The 15,224-nt window shown below is 34.2% G+C and overlaps 1 protein-coding gene and 1 non-coding gene across 2 annotated transcripts in view; one reads left to right on the forward strand and one right to left on the reverse strand.

Moving 5' to 3' along the window:
* LOC114178384 (ADP-ribosylation factor GTPase-activating protein AGD1-like) overlaps nt 1-15,224 on the reverse strand; it is a 28,021-nt gene that overhangs the window by 10,612 nt on the left and 2,185 nt on the right. Inside the window, exons 3-15 of the mRNA XM_028064249.1 lie at nt 14,891-14,991; nt 14,500-14,570; nt 6,084-6,146; nt 3,798-3,842; nt 2,838-2,903; nt 2,683-2,730; nt 2,499-2,594; nt 2,371-2,412; nt 1,531-1,746; nt 1,184-1,315; nt 872-1,096; nt 711-797; nt 291-626 (exon numbers count right to left, since the gene is read on the reverse strand). Coding sequence (XP_027920050.1) covers nt 291-626; nt 711-797; nt 872-1,096; nt 1,184-1,315; nt 1,531-1,746; nt 2,371-2,412; nt 2,499-2,594; nt 2,683-2,730; nt 2,838-2,903; nt 3,798-3,842; nt 6,084-6,146; nt 14,500-14,570; nt 14,891-14,991 — 1,528 coding nt within the window. The remainder of the gene's footprint in view (nt 1-290; nt 627-710; nt 798-871; nt 1,097-1,183; nt 1,316-1,530; nt 1,747-2,370; nt 2,413-2,498; nt 2,595-2,682; nt 2,731-2,837; nt 2,904-3,797; nt 3,843-6,083; nt 6,147-14,499; nt 14,571-14,890; nt 14,992-15,224) is intronic.
* On the forward strand, nt 4,143-4,215 carry TRNAK-CUU. The gene has a single exon. It is a non-coding gene; the product is annotated as a tRNA-Lys (tRNA).

Consider the following 15,224-nt stretch of genomic DNA (forward strand, 5'->3'; position numbering starts at 1 on the left):
TTAGATTGGCTAAGTGTTGTCAATTTCTCTTGGAACTTGTTAGATGTTAACCTTAGAGTAATAAATTTAGTCCCAAACTATTCTGCCATTGGTACATGTACTTATTTCCTCCTAGAATAACTTGACTAAATAACACGACCATTCTCCATACATATGTAGACAATAGAAATTAAAGTAAGGGCTGAGGTAGTAGATCTTCTAACCTTGTCAAAATTCACTGAATTTTGACAACGCATGAACCATATACAACATTAAATTGTAAGATAAAATGTGCGGTCTCAAATACTTACTTTTGATATATGTACACCAAGATTACGATGAACACCAGAACACTCAATGCATATGAGGATGCCAAGGTTTAAGGATGCCCAGTCCGGTTCAGGTTTACCACAATCAGCACATTTATCATTTCCGCTTACACTTCTAAGAACATCAATTGGCTTTTCAGTTCTCATAGTGTGTGTATGTAAGTGCATACTTCTAGATGAACGTAAGTGCTTATTACGGGTGGGTTTATCTAATGCAGACTTCGCTTTCAAAGCATGATCATCATCTGGATAACTTTCTGACTTATCAATATTGTCATCAGAGTTAGAGTCGTCGTTTTCTGAGTCAGCTGACGGAGGCTGTCACATAATTGTTTTACAATTGTATTAAAATTGAAATGGGCATCAAAAGATGCATTTAAAAAGAAAATATCCATTATGTACCGTTCCCAGTGTTTGGACAGTCAACAAGGTAGCAATTACTCCATTTATCTTTTGCATCCAATCCATCTGGTCCACTGCATTTTCTGCCTGCAGTTCCCCTTAGTAACATTATAGGTAATAACTAATGCCAAACTATAAACTAAAAGCTTTGGAATAGGTACCTGCAACGTATAGTTCTTTGTAGGCGAAATAATTCTGAAGCAGAATCTCAAATCTGACTGATCAGCATCAATCTTGATTGTTGATGTTAGCAGGTTAACTGTATGACGTGCTATAGATCTTTCATCATGGACGCCTCCATGGTAATGAGAAGAAAGCCATCGACTTAGAATCCCAGAACCATTTTCAATGCCACTATTCTTCTTTGGAGATGGTTGATTGCTGCCCTGAAACGGAATGCTCAGCATTTATTTAAAAGAATGAGCATTACCTAGTTTACTGTACTAAAAGTGCAGTTCTAGTTGGTGACTTACATATGACCCGTTCCATGGTTTGCGGTAGTAGTATAACATTCCCCGACTGTCAAGAACAAAATACCTTCTTTTCCAATCAGCTCTCAAATTGGAGGATCGTTTTGAAAGATGTCCTTGTCGAATGATTTGAACCTATTATTGTGACTTTAAAGTGTCAGCATAGCTGAGATATCAAAGTTCATAAAGATACTTAGCATAAACTTATTTAGAAAGGGATGAACAAACAAAAAAAAGGATGGGACTTGGACTAAAAAACGTTTCTTTTGGCCAACATCAAGACAAATTGAGAAGTTGAAAAATGAAGTGGAAAATAATCTTATGAAAAGAAATGTCATGTTCTAAAATACCTTTCCATTTGCTGCAGATTCCATTACTACATCTGCAGCCTCATTTGATATCCTAGAAAATGGATGTGCAGAGTCTCCAAGAGGAGAACCATAGGGACCACTCAAGGACAACCTACTTTCTTCATAAGCTTGTTTCTTGTAGTCTTGCATTCTTTGATAAAGTTGAATCTGCTCGTTATTGAAATTTTCTCTTGACTGATGTACATAATCCATAATCTGCAAGTAAAATATTTTGGCATTTTAACCCTCCCTCTTAAGCAAAAAGTTAAGAAAAAGGTTCTGTTTTCTTAGCAACCATAAGCAATGTGCACCCTTTGTGCAAAATATCTTGCCTCACAAGAAGGACTATTAGATCTCAGTTTCTTATTCTAGCCACTAAATTTAGCCAAATCATTTCAATAATAAAAAAATACACCTCAGATACAGGACAAAAAACCTACCATTTAGTAAAAATTTCAGGAACACGAATTATAATTCAAAAAAAAAGTTTTGTTTTTTACTTGAAAGCAAATGTGTCACTCTGGTTAACTGGTGCACTTCAAGTCTGGATGACCCTTCAAATTATACTAGCAATTCCATGAGTTAAGCTAACCTAATAGTCAAATGATAGATACATCAATTATGTATTTCGGCCTGCTTGCTCCTCATTGGCTTTCAGTTCTAGAAAAATCAAAAAACAAAATGGCATCTATTTATCTGTGGAAAAGAACCACATGTACTATTAGCAGTCAAGTTAAAATAAAAACAGGGAACTAATAACATCTCGCTATCTGTGAAAAGAACTATGCCTACTACTATCAGCAGTCAAGTTAAAATAAGAAATAGGGAACTCAGCAAAACCTCATTGATGAAAGGTTCCATCTGATGCAATAGCTGATACCCCTGCAAGAGAAGTGTTTTCAGATTCAGTATACGTGCAATATTAATACTTGTGGAGAAAGTTCCATATATGTGACTATGCCATACACCTGTTGAAAGTATCGAAAATGAGCATCCATAATTCCAGTTACAGCCTCTAAAAACTCGAATCTCTTCTTCACCTCAACGTTATTAAGAGTGCTAACCTAGACAAGTAAGTACATCATGTGGTTAATACCTAACAATGTATCTTTCATTTTCTAAGCAACATCTCTCCAGTGCTGCTTAAATTACCAAATTGAAACGGGCCTCCTCAAATGATGCTCTTGCCTCTTGCAGTTCCTGGAATGTCTCTACCAAATTAGATTCAAAAGGATAACAGTAACTCATGACATGTAATTTGATTAATTTCAAAATCAAACATTCCAAAGAAAAGTTGTTGGAAATACCTCTTCAATGACAGTGGCAATGTCAATCTTAGTACTTTTTCTGAGTGACATAAATTTTTCACGTGCCTGTAACACATCCATATTGTTTGCAGGTTATGACCAAGATAAATGTAAGTAACCTTTCCACAGCACTACATACACACAAATTTACATGCTCCTTCAAAAGTACTACAAAATCTATTTGAACTTTTGAGATTTAATTCTCCAGTTAAAATACAAGTACTTCCCGAGGGTTGTATCCCAAGGAATTGTGTGGATTGATCATGCAAAAATAATAAATTAAAATGCATGTACTTCGAGGTTCTATGAAATGGCAATTACTAAATGATAGCACTTGAAATAATGGCTTTTGATTTAAGAAAAATTGAAAACTTCTAATATGAAACTGCAAGGTCAATTTCCAAAATTCATTTAATTATACCCATTATAATATGAACGCTTTCTCTCTCGAGAATCAAATCTTGATGCATCAAGATAAAATTTCAACAAGTAAAAAAGAATTTAAAAGTATTAAACCCTGATGGTCATTTACTAGGAAGCATCAAGACAATACAAATATTCTGTGAATTGTGAAAAAAGAATTATATTTATTATTATCATACTCCTGGATCGGTTAAAAGGAGAAGCAATTAGGTTTCTTATTTAGTACATTGTATATATCACAGAGATAGACAGGTGGCGGAAACAAAAGTATAAGGTAAAATGTATTTTAGATCCATCGTGATTTAGTTTTAGTCCTTCGATTTTAAAATAAGTGGTTTCATTCTTCGTTTCTCGATAAAGAGGATTTTGCCACCAAATCCTCCTCATTTCAAAAAACAGAAGGACCAAACCCACCAGTTTTAAGTGTAGGGTCTAAAACTAATTTTGACCCAAACTCAAGAGACTTAAAACACATTTTACCCAAAATGTATAGATGCAGAGTTCACAACACTGTAACCTTAGTAGGAAAATGAGGACCTGATCATATACAAGGGAGGATTTATCAAAACGTTTTCGAGCTTCCTGCAAGCAATGCTTGAAGTGTTAGTTTTATAAAAATAAGTAAAAACTATACTAGTAGTCAAGTGGATGCAGAAAAATATGAATGTATTCTCATATAGAAAGCAAACCTCAGGTCAAAAAGTGTTTACTTTAAAATTGAACATTGATAAATTTACCATGAATAGTTTTGATTGACATTCTTCTTATGAAGTTATTTAATCACACATTCTATAGTAGTTATAGCTTCAACTCCATTTTTTCCGTGTATCAAATAAATTGCAGCTAGATGCAAAAAAAGAGGTTACAATTAAATGAACAAAAGTCCGTCTAGCTCAGTTGGTAGAGCGCAAGGCTCTTAACCTTGTGGTCGTGGGTTCGAGCCCCACGGTGGGCGTTTTTAATTTTTTCCTGATAAAAACATTTAAATGAACAAAAGCACTAAAAGTTGGTACCAATTGAATTTTGGTCAATAATACAGTGTTCCGGTTTTTTTCTTCATTTAAAAGTCATTGTAGCTTCAGTTAGTTTGTTGATGTAAGACACTGTAGCTGTATGTCTTGGTGAGCTTCAACACTATAAATACTGGTTATGAGCAGAAGCTTATCTAATATTGCATTTCAACACAGAAATTTTTTTATACATCAATATACCAGTCCGTTTCCTTTCAACTATATTACTCATAGCAACTACCAATTAATAACTGTCCAACAACAAATAAAACTCTAACTGACACACCAATTGCACAGTCTCTATAACATTTTAAATAATGAATCAAGCCTTACTAAGATTGAATTGCCTTTGATTCCTCCTAACATACACCATTAATGATTTCCCGACTAAAAATTCTGTCTTGGTACCAAATAAGAAAAAAAAAAAAAACAGAAATCCAATTCTTAAATATTCCACAAAAAGAAAGCTAACAGAATTAAAACATAAAATAAAACTACACTACAGTGTGTGCGCGTGTGTATTTGTAACAAATTGAAAGCTAAATAGATTCATATTCAAAAGGAGTTGGAGTACTAAATGTTATTATTCAATAATTCATGTTAGAGTTTATAATCATCTGTAGCTATAATGATTAGTCAATATTAGGCTACAAGTTAGCAAGTGATTATTAATCTCTATGTTAGGCTCTAATTCACCCCTAATTACTCCCTTGATGGCTCCACTAAATTACTTTGTCCACTCTTTTCCCTGTGTATACGCTCCTGATTTTATTGATTATTTAAGGAGTTCTTTCATTGCTGCACAAATTAGTTAAAAAATATTAAACTATCCCATTTTGATATTAGTTCAAATATAAATATATAAAACAGAACTGGACAACTGAAGTCAACATACAAAGAATTGGACAATATCACATTTCATTATATTTCATATTGTGAAGTAGAATTTACGTTTTGTCACATACAAAAGAGTTGAACATAACTTGAGAGAGGAAAGCCAATATCATATTGTTTAACAAATATTGAGAGAGAAACTAGTGGAGCTAAGCCATATCATTAAGTATGAATTCCTACTGTTCCATCTATTAATGTATAATAATCGACGCTATTGTGTAAGAACATTACAAAAACTAAGGTTTAAATATGATTTTAGTCTATATAATTTTTTTTAATCCATAACCCTTCCCAAAGGTTTTGTTAAGATGAGAACTTTAGGTCTATCTTAACCTTAGAAAACTGGCTTGTAACGTTAGGTTGCACCTATTTATATACTTTAAATTGACTTTATCTCTGATCGACGTAAGATTTTCAACAAATTTCATTTTTTTTTTTTCTTCAGTCACGGTTCCTTACAAAAAACATGAAAGATATTGTCATCATGTGCCACGTACGCAAAAGATAACATCATCACAGATCATGTCACTATAAATGCCACATCAATATTGCATGTCAACAATGTCATGTATTCATGATGTTAGAGGGGTTAAAAGATGAATCGGTAGGAACGAAAAGAAATTACAAGAATAAAAATAAAAGGAATACGTGAACAAAAATAAAAAGGTTACGTTTTCAGATATATAAAACTAAATATTAAATAAATAATAAATAAATCAACAATATGATATATCACTGAGCCATAGTTTTTGTGCCTAAATTTTGTTCTTTTAATCTTTGTATTTTCTTTTCACTTTTAGTACTTGGAATACTTTATTATTAGTCTATCTTGTTAGAACAAAAATTGAAACAATTAGAAAAATGAAAAAGAAAAAAATAATGTTAAATTACATGGACTAGAATCTTATTCGCACTATACCTTGACTTCATGGATGTCAACATTGACAATCGGTTGTAACCGATGATTGAAAATGTAATCTACCTGAGAAGAAAAATCAATTTAATCAGTATAGTAATATCAATTACTGTAATGCCTTAAATATAACAGAAAGCGGGAGGGGGTGCCGGGTGGAGAGAGAGTTTTGAACAAAAATAAGTAATAATAGAAGCATAAAAATACTTAAGGCACAAGTTTCCTAGGTTAATTGTTTATCTTACCATCATTGGTCAAACTTTATTACAAAACCATAGGATTTGGGCACGTAATAGGTGTTTATTTTATGAAAAAGCCCTCGATGCTGTGTGAAAGAGCCAAAATGATTTAGCATTTTAGCATGGAAAGAGGACTTACGTTAGGGTGAACAAACAATTTCAGATGCTGCGACCATGGCCTGATTTAAGGAGTTGCGTATATGGATTCTGACAAGTGAATTGAATCCATAAAGCTCTATGATGGGAATCTATCACGTTAGGTTTGGAGAGAGATCAGACTTATTATTCTATGAAATAGGGAGAGTTGTACCAAGTTTTGCTCCTAGTTTTTAAATGCGCTTCAGACCTGAGTACAATAAATTCTTTATCTTCAATGACGCAAAAGTAAAGCTAACAAGAACATCTCTATTCGAATTTAATCAAGATGCTAGAACTAAAAAACCAAGATAAATACCTAGGAAAAACAAGATGCTTTTTTTCTTTCTTAGACTCCAATCTAGGTTATTTGCATTGCTTCTAACAAAAAACCTTAGGTTATGTCCACTCTTAGGAACTTTGGGACAAATTCCACAACTTCAATGCTTACATCCAAGACAAGAGGCACGGCAATTACATGTTGAATTGTGAAATGCAAAGAAAGGAGGTAAAATCATTCCTAAATGTCGTCTTCATTTTTAGGCCTTAATTTCTCTTGTTTCCATTAGTGACCTTATATCCTATCAAGATCATTACGATGCAATTCTTGCAGTCCTACCTTGGGTGAATATGAAACAACCATTTATCTTATTGCAAGTAAATTTGATATATTTGCAGTGGATGAGATTGACACTCTTTTGCTGCTCGAAGAATTAGAAAATTTACAGCAAGAACTTATTGATTCAGTATCAATAAACCTTAGTCCGGTTAGAAGACTACTGTTTAGAATATGAGTTTGGGCCTAATGTTCACGGTCTTCATGCTTCCAAGATTATTTTCATTTTAAAATTACAGCTGTACACAGACAAATCTGTCTGTTAGACTATCGATAGTATTTCATTGGATGTTACATTTTTATTATTACCATTTAGGTAGATGTTTCAATTTCTTGCAAATGTTCTGTAAATATTAGTATGGTATCATCTATTGTGAAACTTCTATTGGCTATGGTTAGTGTTTTTCTAACAAAATATCAAAGCTTCAACTCTGTTGTAACTTCAATTATAGTATGTTAATGAGCTGTTAACTAAGTACTTGTAACATTACTATTTATACTAATGTTGCAATCTGATACATATGTGTGAGAAATAAAATTTCAGATTCAACAATAATATATCTTGTTCTCGTATGTGTGTGTGTGTTTAGTTTGTGTTCTAACAAGAGGCATCCAAAGCTATCTTGATTGTGGACCTCCGTGTGATGCCCACTAGCAAGTAATGTTTTCTGCTAAGAGGAACATTTTCTTGCCTAAGTTTACTATATGTTTTGCAGATCTTTTTCATGTGGAATCCTGCAAAGTTCAAAAGTGTCAATCATGGTCTGTTCTAATGCGCCTTTACCAACTTGTCTATTCTTGATGGCAACAACTTTAACCAATCGTGTATCTAGAAGGGTTCAATTTTTGTTTTCCAAGAAGTGTAGGAAATTACAAAGAATGATATTCAAAAAGTGGACGAAGGTGCTACCGAGTAACAGAGAGAAGTTTACAAGGAGTCCAAGAAGGAAGATAGTAAAACTCTCTTCTTGATCCACCTATACGTGCACCACGTCAATTTTAAGAAGATATCTTTAGCCAATTCAGCAAAGGTTATCCGCGTTCTGGATAAGTCACATGGCAGTGCTGATAAAATCAAGAAAGTGAAGCTTCAATCCTTTTGCAAACAAGTTGTTCATGACTGATCAAGAGTAAGTAGGAGACTACTTCAACCAAATTCAAGTGTTAGTCAACTAAATGAAGGCTTGTAGAGAGAAGTTTTTAGATCAACAAATAGTGAATAATGTTTTCAGAACTTTGACACATTAGTCAGACCACATTGTGGTGGCAATTAAGGAATCAAAAGATCTTGAAAAGATGAAGGTGGAGGAACTACAACATTCCCTTGAAGCTCATGAACAAAGGCTTTTTGAGAGAGTTTTGGTTCAGGATTTGTAGGCACAAGCTTCTCAAAAAAAATGATGGTGGGGTCAGCAAAACACAAGAAGGGAAAGCAGAAGAAAAAAGTGGAAGATTTTGGTAAAGATCCAAATAGATTCTTGAATAAGAACTTTCATATCACAAATGAAGATCAATCTATTAAGCCTTGGGTAGTTAATGAGCAAGGCTATGTCATGTATCAAGCAAAATAAGATGAAGGTTTATGACTAAGAAAGTGTTATCTAAATGTTGTGTCTAATGCAGACCACGTGGTATGTATTTATTACCAATTTATAGAATCAAATACCATAAATTCTTACCTGATAATCAATAATCAATGATCCTAATTTCCTAGAATCTGTAACAGTTGATGACGAATTATATTTTAACAACAAAGAAACAATATCACAAATAGTAAGATAAAATGGCCGGAATGGTTGGGTTGGAAAAGCATGTTGATTGATCATTGCTTAGGGTATAGAAATAGCATTGCTTGAAGAACAAATTTCCTATTAGGGTTTTGCACAATCCGAAGAAGTAAAATGAAGATCTTCTTGAAGAAGGTGACCACTCGCTAAGGTTTTGGGTTCTCGCCTCTTCTGGTGAGATAGAGCAGCTAGGGTTATGGGAGTAAGAAAAATGGTAACTGATTTCCCTGTGGTTTAAGTCCTGCGAGTGACTGGACAATGATCATCTGGAGCCATCATCTGGAGTCTCTGGTTTGGGTCTCCTGCTTGTGGAGGTTGTGCTGGATGGTGACCTTAGTTTTTATTGTGGTTTGGTTAGGTTAATCTGACGTGGGGGCTCAGTTTTTGGTTGTGAGAGGTTTGTTTGTCCTTCAACTGGTCATGGTGGCTTAGGTTGTCAGATAAATAGACTTTGATGATTCAGCCAAAAGATGAGTATCGCAGTTTGGCCATGACAGTTACTGAGATTCTTAGAGTGTAATATCTACTTATTGAGCTTTAAATTTTATTCTCCATTCCAACTGTCTTTTGTGATGATCAAACCACAGTTGTACTGTTTCACAATCCAGTTCTTCACTAAACATGTGCAGCTTAACATCTTTTTTCACTCGAGAGAAAAACCTTACTGTGTCTCCTTGTTTCTTACATCACTGTAGAGTATCAGGTCGATGATATATCAACCAAACTCCTCTTCAAGTTCCAATTCAATGCCCTAAAAGACAAACTCAAAGTGGCCTCCAGTTCACCACTGCATCCACCATGAGTTTGAAGGGTGGATGATAGGGTGTAAGTGTATTATACATTTGCAGGGAGCTTAGTCTACTTTCTAGTTAGTGATGACAACTATTGAGTTCGTTACAATAGTTGTCAGTTAGTTCACTTTGTCAGTTATTGATCTCCATAAATACTCACGTAATTAGAACTCATTAGAACGAAAAGGTTATTAAGCATATTCTCTGAATGCATATTGCATTTTCCGCACAACATTACTTTTCATTTGTGGGGAAATAATTTTGGCAAAGGAAATTATATAAAAACATTCTATATTCTCCACTTGATTTCACTCATCTTCCTCGGTATATGTGCACCTTCTACCTCATCTTCTAAAATTACTGTTCTCATTGTTTTGTTTTTGAACACTGATACCATGGTTATCAAATTCATGAGTTAACTCGTTCGTTCGAGTTTACATTCCCACTCACCCCGTGGGAGTTGACTCTGAAACAAACTCGTTTTTGAAGCAAACTCGGTAAACTCATGATAAACTCGGTCGATATTGCAAGTCTGCAACCGAGTTGGCGAGTCAAGGGGGTTTTTTCTTTAAACCCAGAACGAACCCGATTTTACTCGTGTTACGGTTCATGTTGATGTTCTTGTTGGTCGTGGTTGCCTTGCTCTAGTAGCTTGTGCCTTGTCTTTGGTGGTCAATGTTGCAATTGCGTTTGTGGGTAGTCTCCGCGTGCTCGCGTTTGTCGTGGTCTGCTTACTTCCTCTATTGCGGTGCTGGTGAACATGGTATTGGGAGAAGATAAAATTTAAATTAGGGTAGGGTTTCTACTGGGCTTTTGGGCCTTAAATTTTTAGTTCTAAGTCCAGTCACTTTTTTCCTTTTGTTACATAAGTTTAGGGACTTTTAGTATTATATTAAATATTAAATATCATAGGTATAATTAACTAAACTATTAAAAAATAGGTTTAATCATGTCCTTGGTCCCCATTTTGGAGGCAAAATATCAATTTTGTACCCTTATTTATTAAAGTCTCAATTTTGTCCCATATTTTGTTAAAATGTCTCAAATGTGCCATTTCTATTAAGTTGTGCTAGATGCCTTTAACTGAACAGTGACATGGCAAGGTTGACCAATGGTGGAACTGTGACAAGGAACAAAGCATAGTAACGTGGAAGGGGAATTTTTTTTTTTTAAATAATAGTGAAATTAATTTAGGATTAGGAATCAGATGCAATGCACGAAACTGTTCACGCTTAATATCATCATTACTCCAGGAAAAAGAGCTTCCAAGGAAATATTGATTTTCAATATAGATGAAATTCTTGGCACGTCGAATCGCGTGAATATAAGCATCTTGAATGCTATGATCAATGATGTTATCCTTCCCACTAACAAACCCTGCTTTGGCAGCATCTTCAGAAGTATCTGGGAACCGAAAAGCAGCCCCACCATCAATAGATCTAAATAATTCACATTCCAAGTCTCATGATCATCAGGAAAAGTTACTGGCGATGGGGAATAATGACATCTTCAAGCTCTCTTAGTGGAGCAAGTATATCCTTCCCACCTTGCTTTCTCCATCTCTGCTCAAAGTTGAACAAAACATCCCAAGCTATCGGTCCTTCAACCCGTGAGTGAATGTCATGCCATGGTTCCCTGGGACCACTTTTTGTGATTGTAGCACCAGGAAAGTTAAGCTGATGAAAATCATCATGGTGTGTTGTGTCCAGGGTTCTAAAAAGTGAGTGGAAGACAGTGTCATATCTTCCATCACAAAGGTCAAGACCCCCAACAAAACTCACAATTCTTCGCTTCATCTACATTGAAAATCAATATTTCCTTGGAAGCTCTTTTTCCTGGAGCAATGATGATATTAAGCGTGAAGAGATTGGTGCATTGCATATGATTCCTAATCCTAATTTAACTACACTATTATTTAAAAAAAAAGTTATCCCTTTCACGTTATTGTGCTCTGTTCCTTATCACAATTCCACCACTAGTCAACCTTGCCATGTCACTGTTGAGTTAACGGCATTTAGCCCAACTTAACATAAGTGACACATTTGAGACATTTTAACAAAAAAACGGACTAAATTGAGACTTCTCTAAATAAGGGTACCAAATTGAGATTTTACCTCCAAAATAGGGACCACGAACATGATTAAACCTAAAAAATAGTTAGAAACATATTTAAAAATGTATAATATTATAAACTAATAATAATAATAATATTTCAATAAATAAATAGAAAATGTATTTATAATATCATATACTAATACATTATTATATTATTTATAAATATTTTAATTTTTTTTGTCAAAAGTAAACTCCTAATACGATCCGAGTTTACGAAGCTCTTACGAGTTTACATAAACTCTCGAGTTTAACAACCTTAACTGATACAATGGATAGAAGTTCTCCAAAGTTCAAAATCAGTCCACTCTTGACAGGTTAAACGACTTAATCCTTTATTTTATCCTTCACTCTGATTTTGTTCATCTGTTTTGTCTCCTACTTCTGTCACATAAGGATATTGTCCAATCCAAGGTTGTTAAACTCGAGAGTTTACGTAAACTCGTGAGTCTCGTAAACTCGAATCATAAACTCGTAAGAGTTTACTTTTGACAAAAAAAATTGTAATATTTATAAATAATATAATAATGTATTATTATATGATATTATAAATAAATTTTTTATTTATTTATTGAAATATTATTATTATTATTATTAGTTTATAATATTATACATTTTTAAATATGTTTCTAACTATTTTTTAATAGTTTAGTTAATTATACCTATGATATTTAATATTTAATATGATACTAAAAGTCTCTAAACTTATGTAATAGAAGGAAAAAAGTGATTGGACTTTAAGAACTAAAAATTTAAGGCCCAAAAGCCTAGCAGAAACCCTAGGCTAATTTAAATTTTATCTTCTTCCAATCCCACGTTCACAGAGGAAGTAAGCAAACCACGGCAAACGCGAGCACGCGACGGAGACTACCCACAAACGCGATTGCAACAGTGACCACCAAAGACAAGGCACAGGAGACCAGAGCAAGGCAACCACGACCAACAAGAACATCAACATGAACCATAACACGAGTAAAATTGGGTTAGTTCTAGGTTTAAAGAAAAAAACCCCTTGACACGCCAACTCGGTTGCAAACTCGCGCGATTTCGACCGAGTTCACTGAGTTTATCGTGAGTTTACCTTGTTTGCTTCAAAAACGAGTTTGTTTCCAAGTCAACTCGCACAGGGTGAGTGGGAATGTAAACTCGAACGAGTTAAACTCACGAGTTTGATAACCATGGTCCAATCTAATTTTACTAGTTTATTTGCAGCTTCAAAGAAACTAAACACCTGCTCTTAATGTGACTTTCACTGCCTCCAGATCTCATCTTGTATGTATTACTTAGTAACAAAATTTAGACTTGAATGTATAGACTCTATGGTTAGGTTAGGTTAGGTTAGGTCACGAACCACCCAAAAAATACCCTAGATGTTCTTGTTAGAGGTGGGACATACTAACAGTTCTTCTAACATCGTTTCAACTTAGGCAGAAAAATATTTGAACATCTCCATATACTACCATCACTTAATTCTTGTTCCAATTCTGCCAATTCTTGATAAAGATTTTCAAAGTATTAAGGACCTATACATAATAAATTTGGCTGAACACGGTCTTCACATCTGAAATATTCCAAACTTCAAAATAAGTTCAGCCTGAGTAATTCATCCTATGGGATCTTCTCCACTCAACCTGAGCAATTTTATCTTCTTGACTAACATGATTGCTAAAATTTCCTTCCTTTTGGCTGCAACTCTCTTCTTCCTGCACCAACAACGGTCTCTACATCTCAGACAGAAGCCTCTCTTTGCATCTCACTCTCTCCTCCATATGCCCCATGGTAGCTAAAAATTATTTCCCTTGTATCCACCCACCCATCTATACATCTTAGCCATTATAAGACCATTGACCTCAATAAATTCACTTTCTTTTTGCTGGCAACTCTACAACATCTAGAAATATAACCAAATTATACTACATAAATCAGCGCAAACCTTATCTTACATATCAGTTTTATAAAGTCAAATTAGACTTAAAATTCATCTTCTAAGATAGTATCAGAATCTATCCTATTGAGGTTTGCTGGTTCTATCATGTCACGCGCTATCAAACCATTTGTTGTCAATATAAGGGAGCGTTGGAGATCTCACATCTCATATATATTGCCAAAAGTCTATCTTGACAATTTAATGGGTTTATCATACTACTCATTATAGGACCTCCCACAACTTTCTAACCTCGCACTCAAGATACTCAAACCTTGGTGTAAAAGGGTGTGTTAGAAAATTCACATCATTTAAAGATATGATCAAATTATGTCATATAAGTACAAACTTCACTTTATAAATTAGTTTCATAAGGTTCAATTAGGTTTAAAGTCCTCTTTCTAAAACTGTTGATCTAACAAGTTATATCATAAAGTAATAGAACACCAATAACCAGTTGAATATTGAAAAACAAAAGAACTGATACAACAAAATAGAGCGATGATATTGTTTTGAACTATATATATATATATATATATATATATATATATATATAACCACAGTTGTTCACTTGCATAGTTATCCTAAATTGAACAATATGCAGTAATTGCCATTCTACAAACTATAACTGTCCACTCACTGTTATTAAATTAAATACTGTAAGGCATAAATGCCATTACATGCCCTCTTCTGGAATAAAATTTCCAACTAGGAGTTTCTCGGAGCAGTGTTTCCAATTAATTAAAAGATAAAAACCTACCCTTACAATGCAATACACTGGTAAAGAAAAAGAAAAACGATTACAGATAAATCATTACTTGTAACCGGAGCAGTTCCTTGTATGTACTGATTTCTCTCAACGCTAGAGTAAATTTGGTCAAAACAGGTCCTGGGAATACCAAACAAATTTATCAAAATCAATAGCCAAAGATAAAATTTCATTCAATGAGACTTGAGGCAGTATTACCTATTTTCATAGGAAGTACATGGGTCAAAAAATCATGGCAGAGAGTAAATTAATCAAACATGCTTTAGAATACTTAAGCAACTTCAACCATAACTCCTAGCTCATTTACTGGTTTAAAAGTTAAAAGTATTTTGCAAACAACAGAGCATACAAAGTAACGATATGACTTGTTATACTCAACCTAATTTTCATTTGGTTCTATAAGACAAGGCAAGTGGGAGGGAAAGACCCACAAGGCTTACCTCCCAAAGCAATAAAATGAGGATCATTCTGCCCGCCTCCGAAGCTTTCTATGGCACTGGCAAATGCGATGTCCCCATCATATGCCTCTCCAAGACCTTCCCTAAAAAGTGTTAAGAATACCAAGGAATAAGTTTTAGAATGCAAGAACTGTGGCTATATAATCAGCCATAGGTGTCAAAATTATTCCTTGATCAGATCAAGTGTCATGAAACAAACTGTAATGGTTGCAATAAATGTAGGTAGTATCCAAAAAAACAAACATTTTTTAGAATCTCACAGTTCACACAAAGCAAGAAAACCATTTGGCATTAACTTTCTTTCTACTAGTTCCAG

The sequence above is a fragment of the Vigna unguiculata genome, chromosome 3 (genome assembly GCF_004118075.2).
Source record: "Vigna unguiculata cultivar IT97K-499-35 chromosome 3, ASM411807v1, whole genome shotgun sequence".
Lineage (NCBI taxonomy): Eukaryota > Viridiplantae > Streptophyta > Magnoliopsida > Fabales > Fabaceae > Vigna > Vigna unguiculata.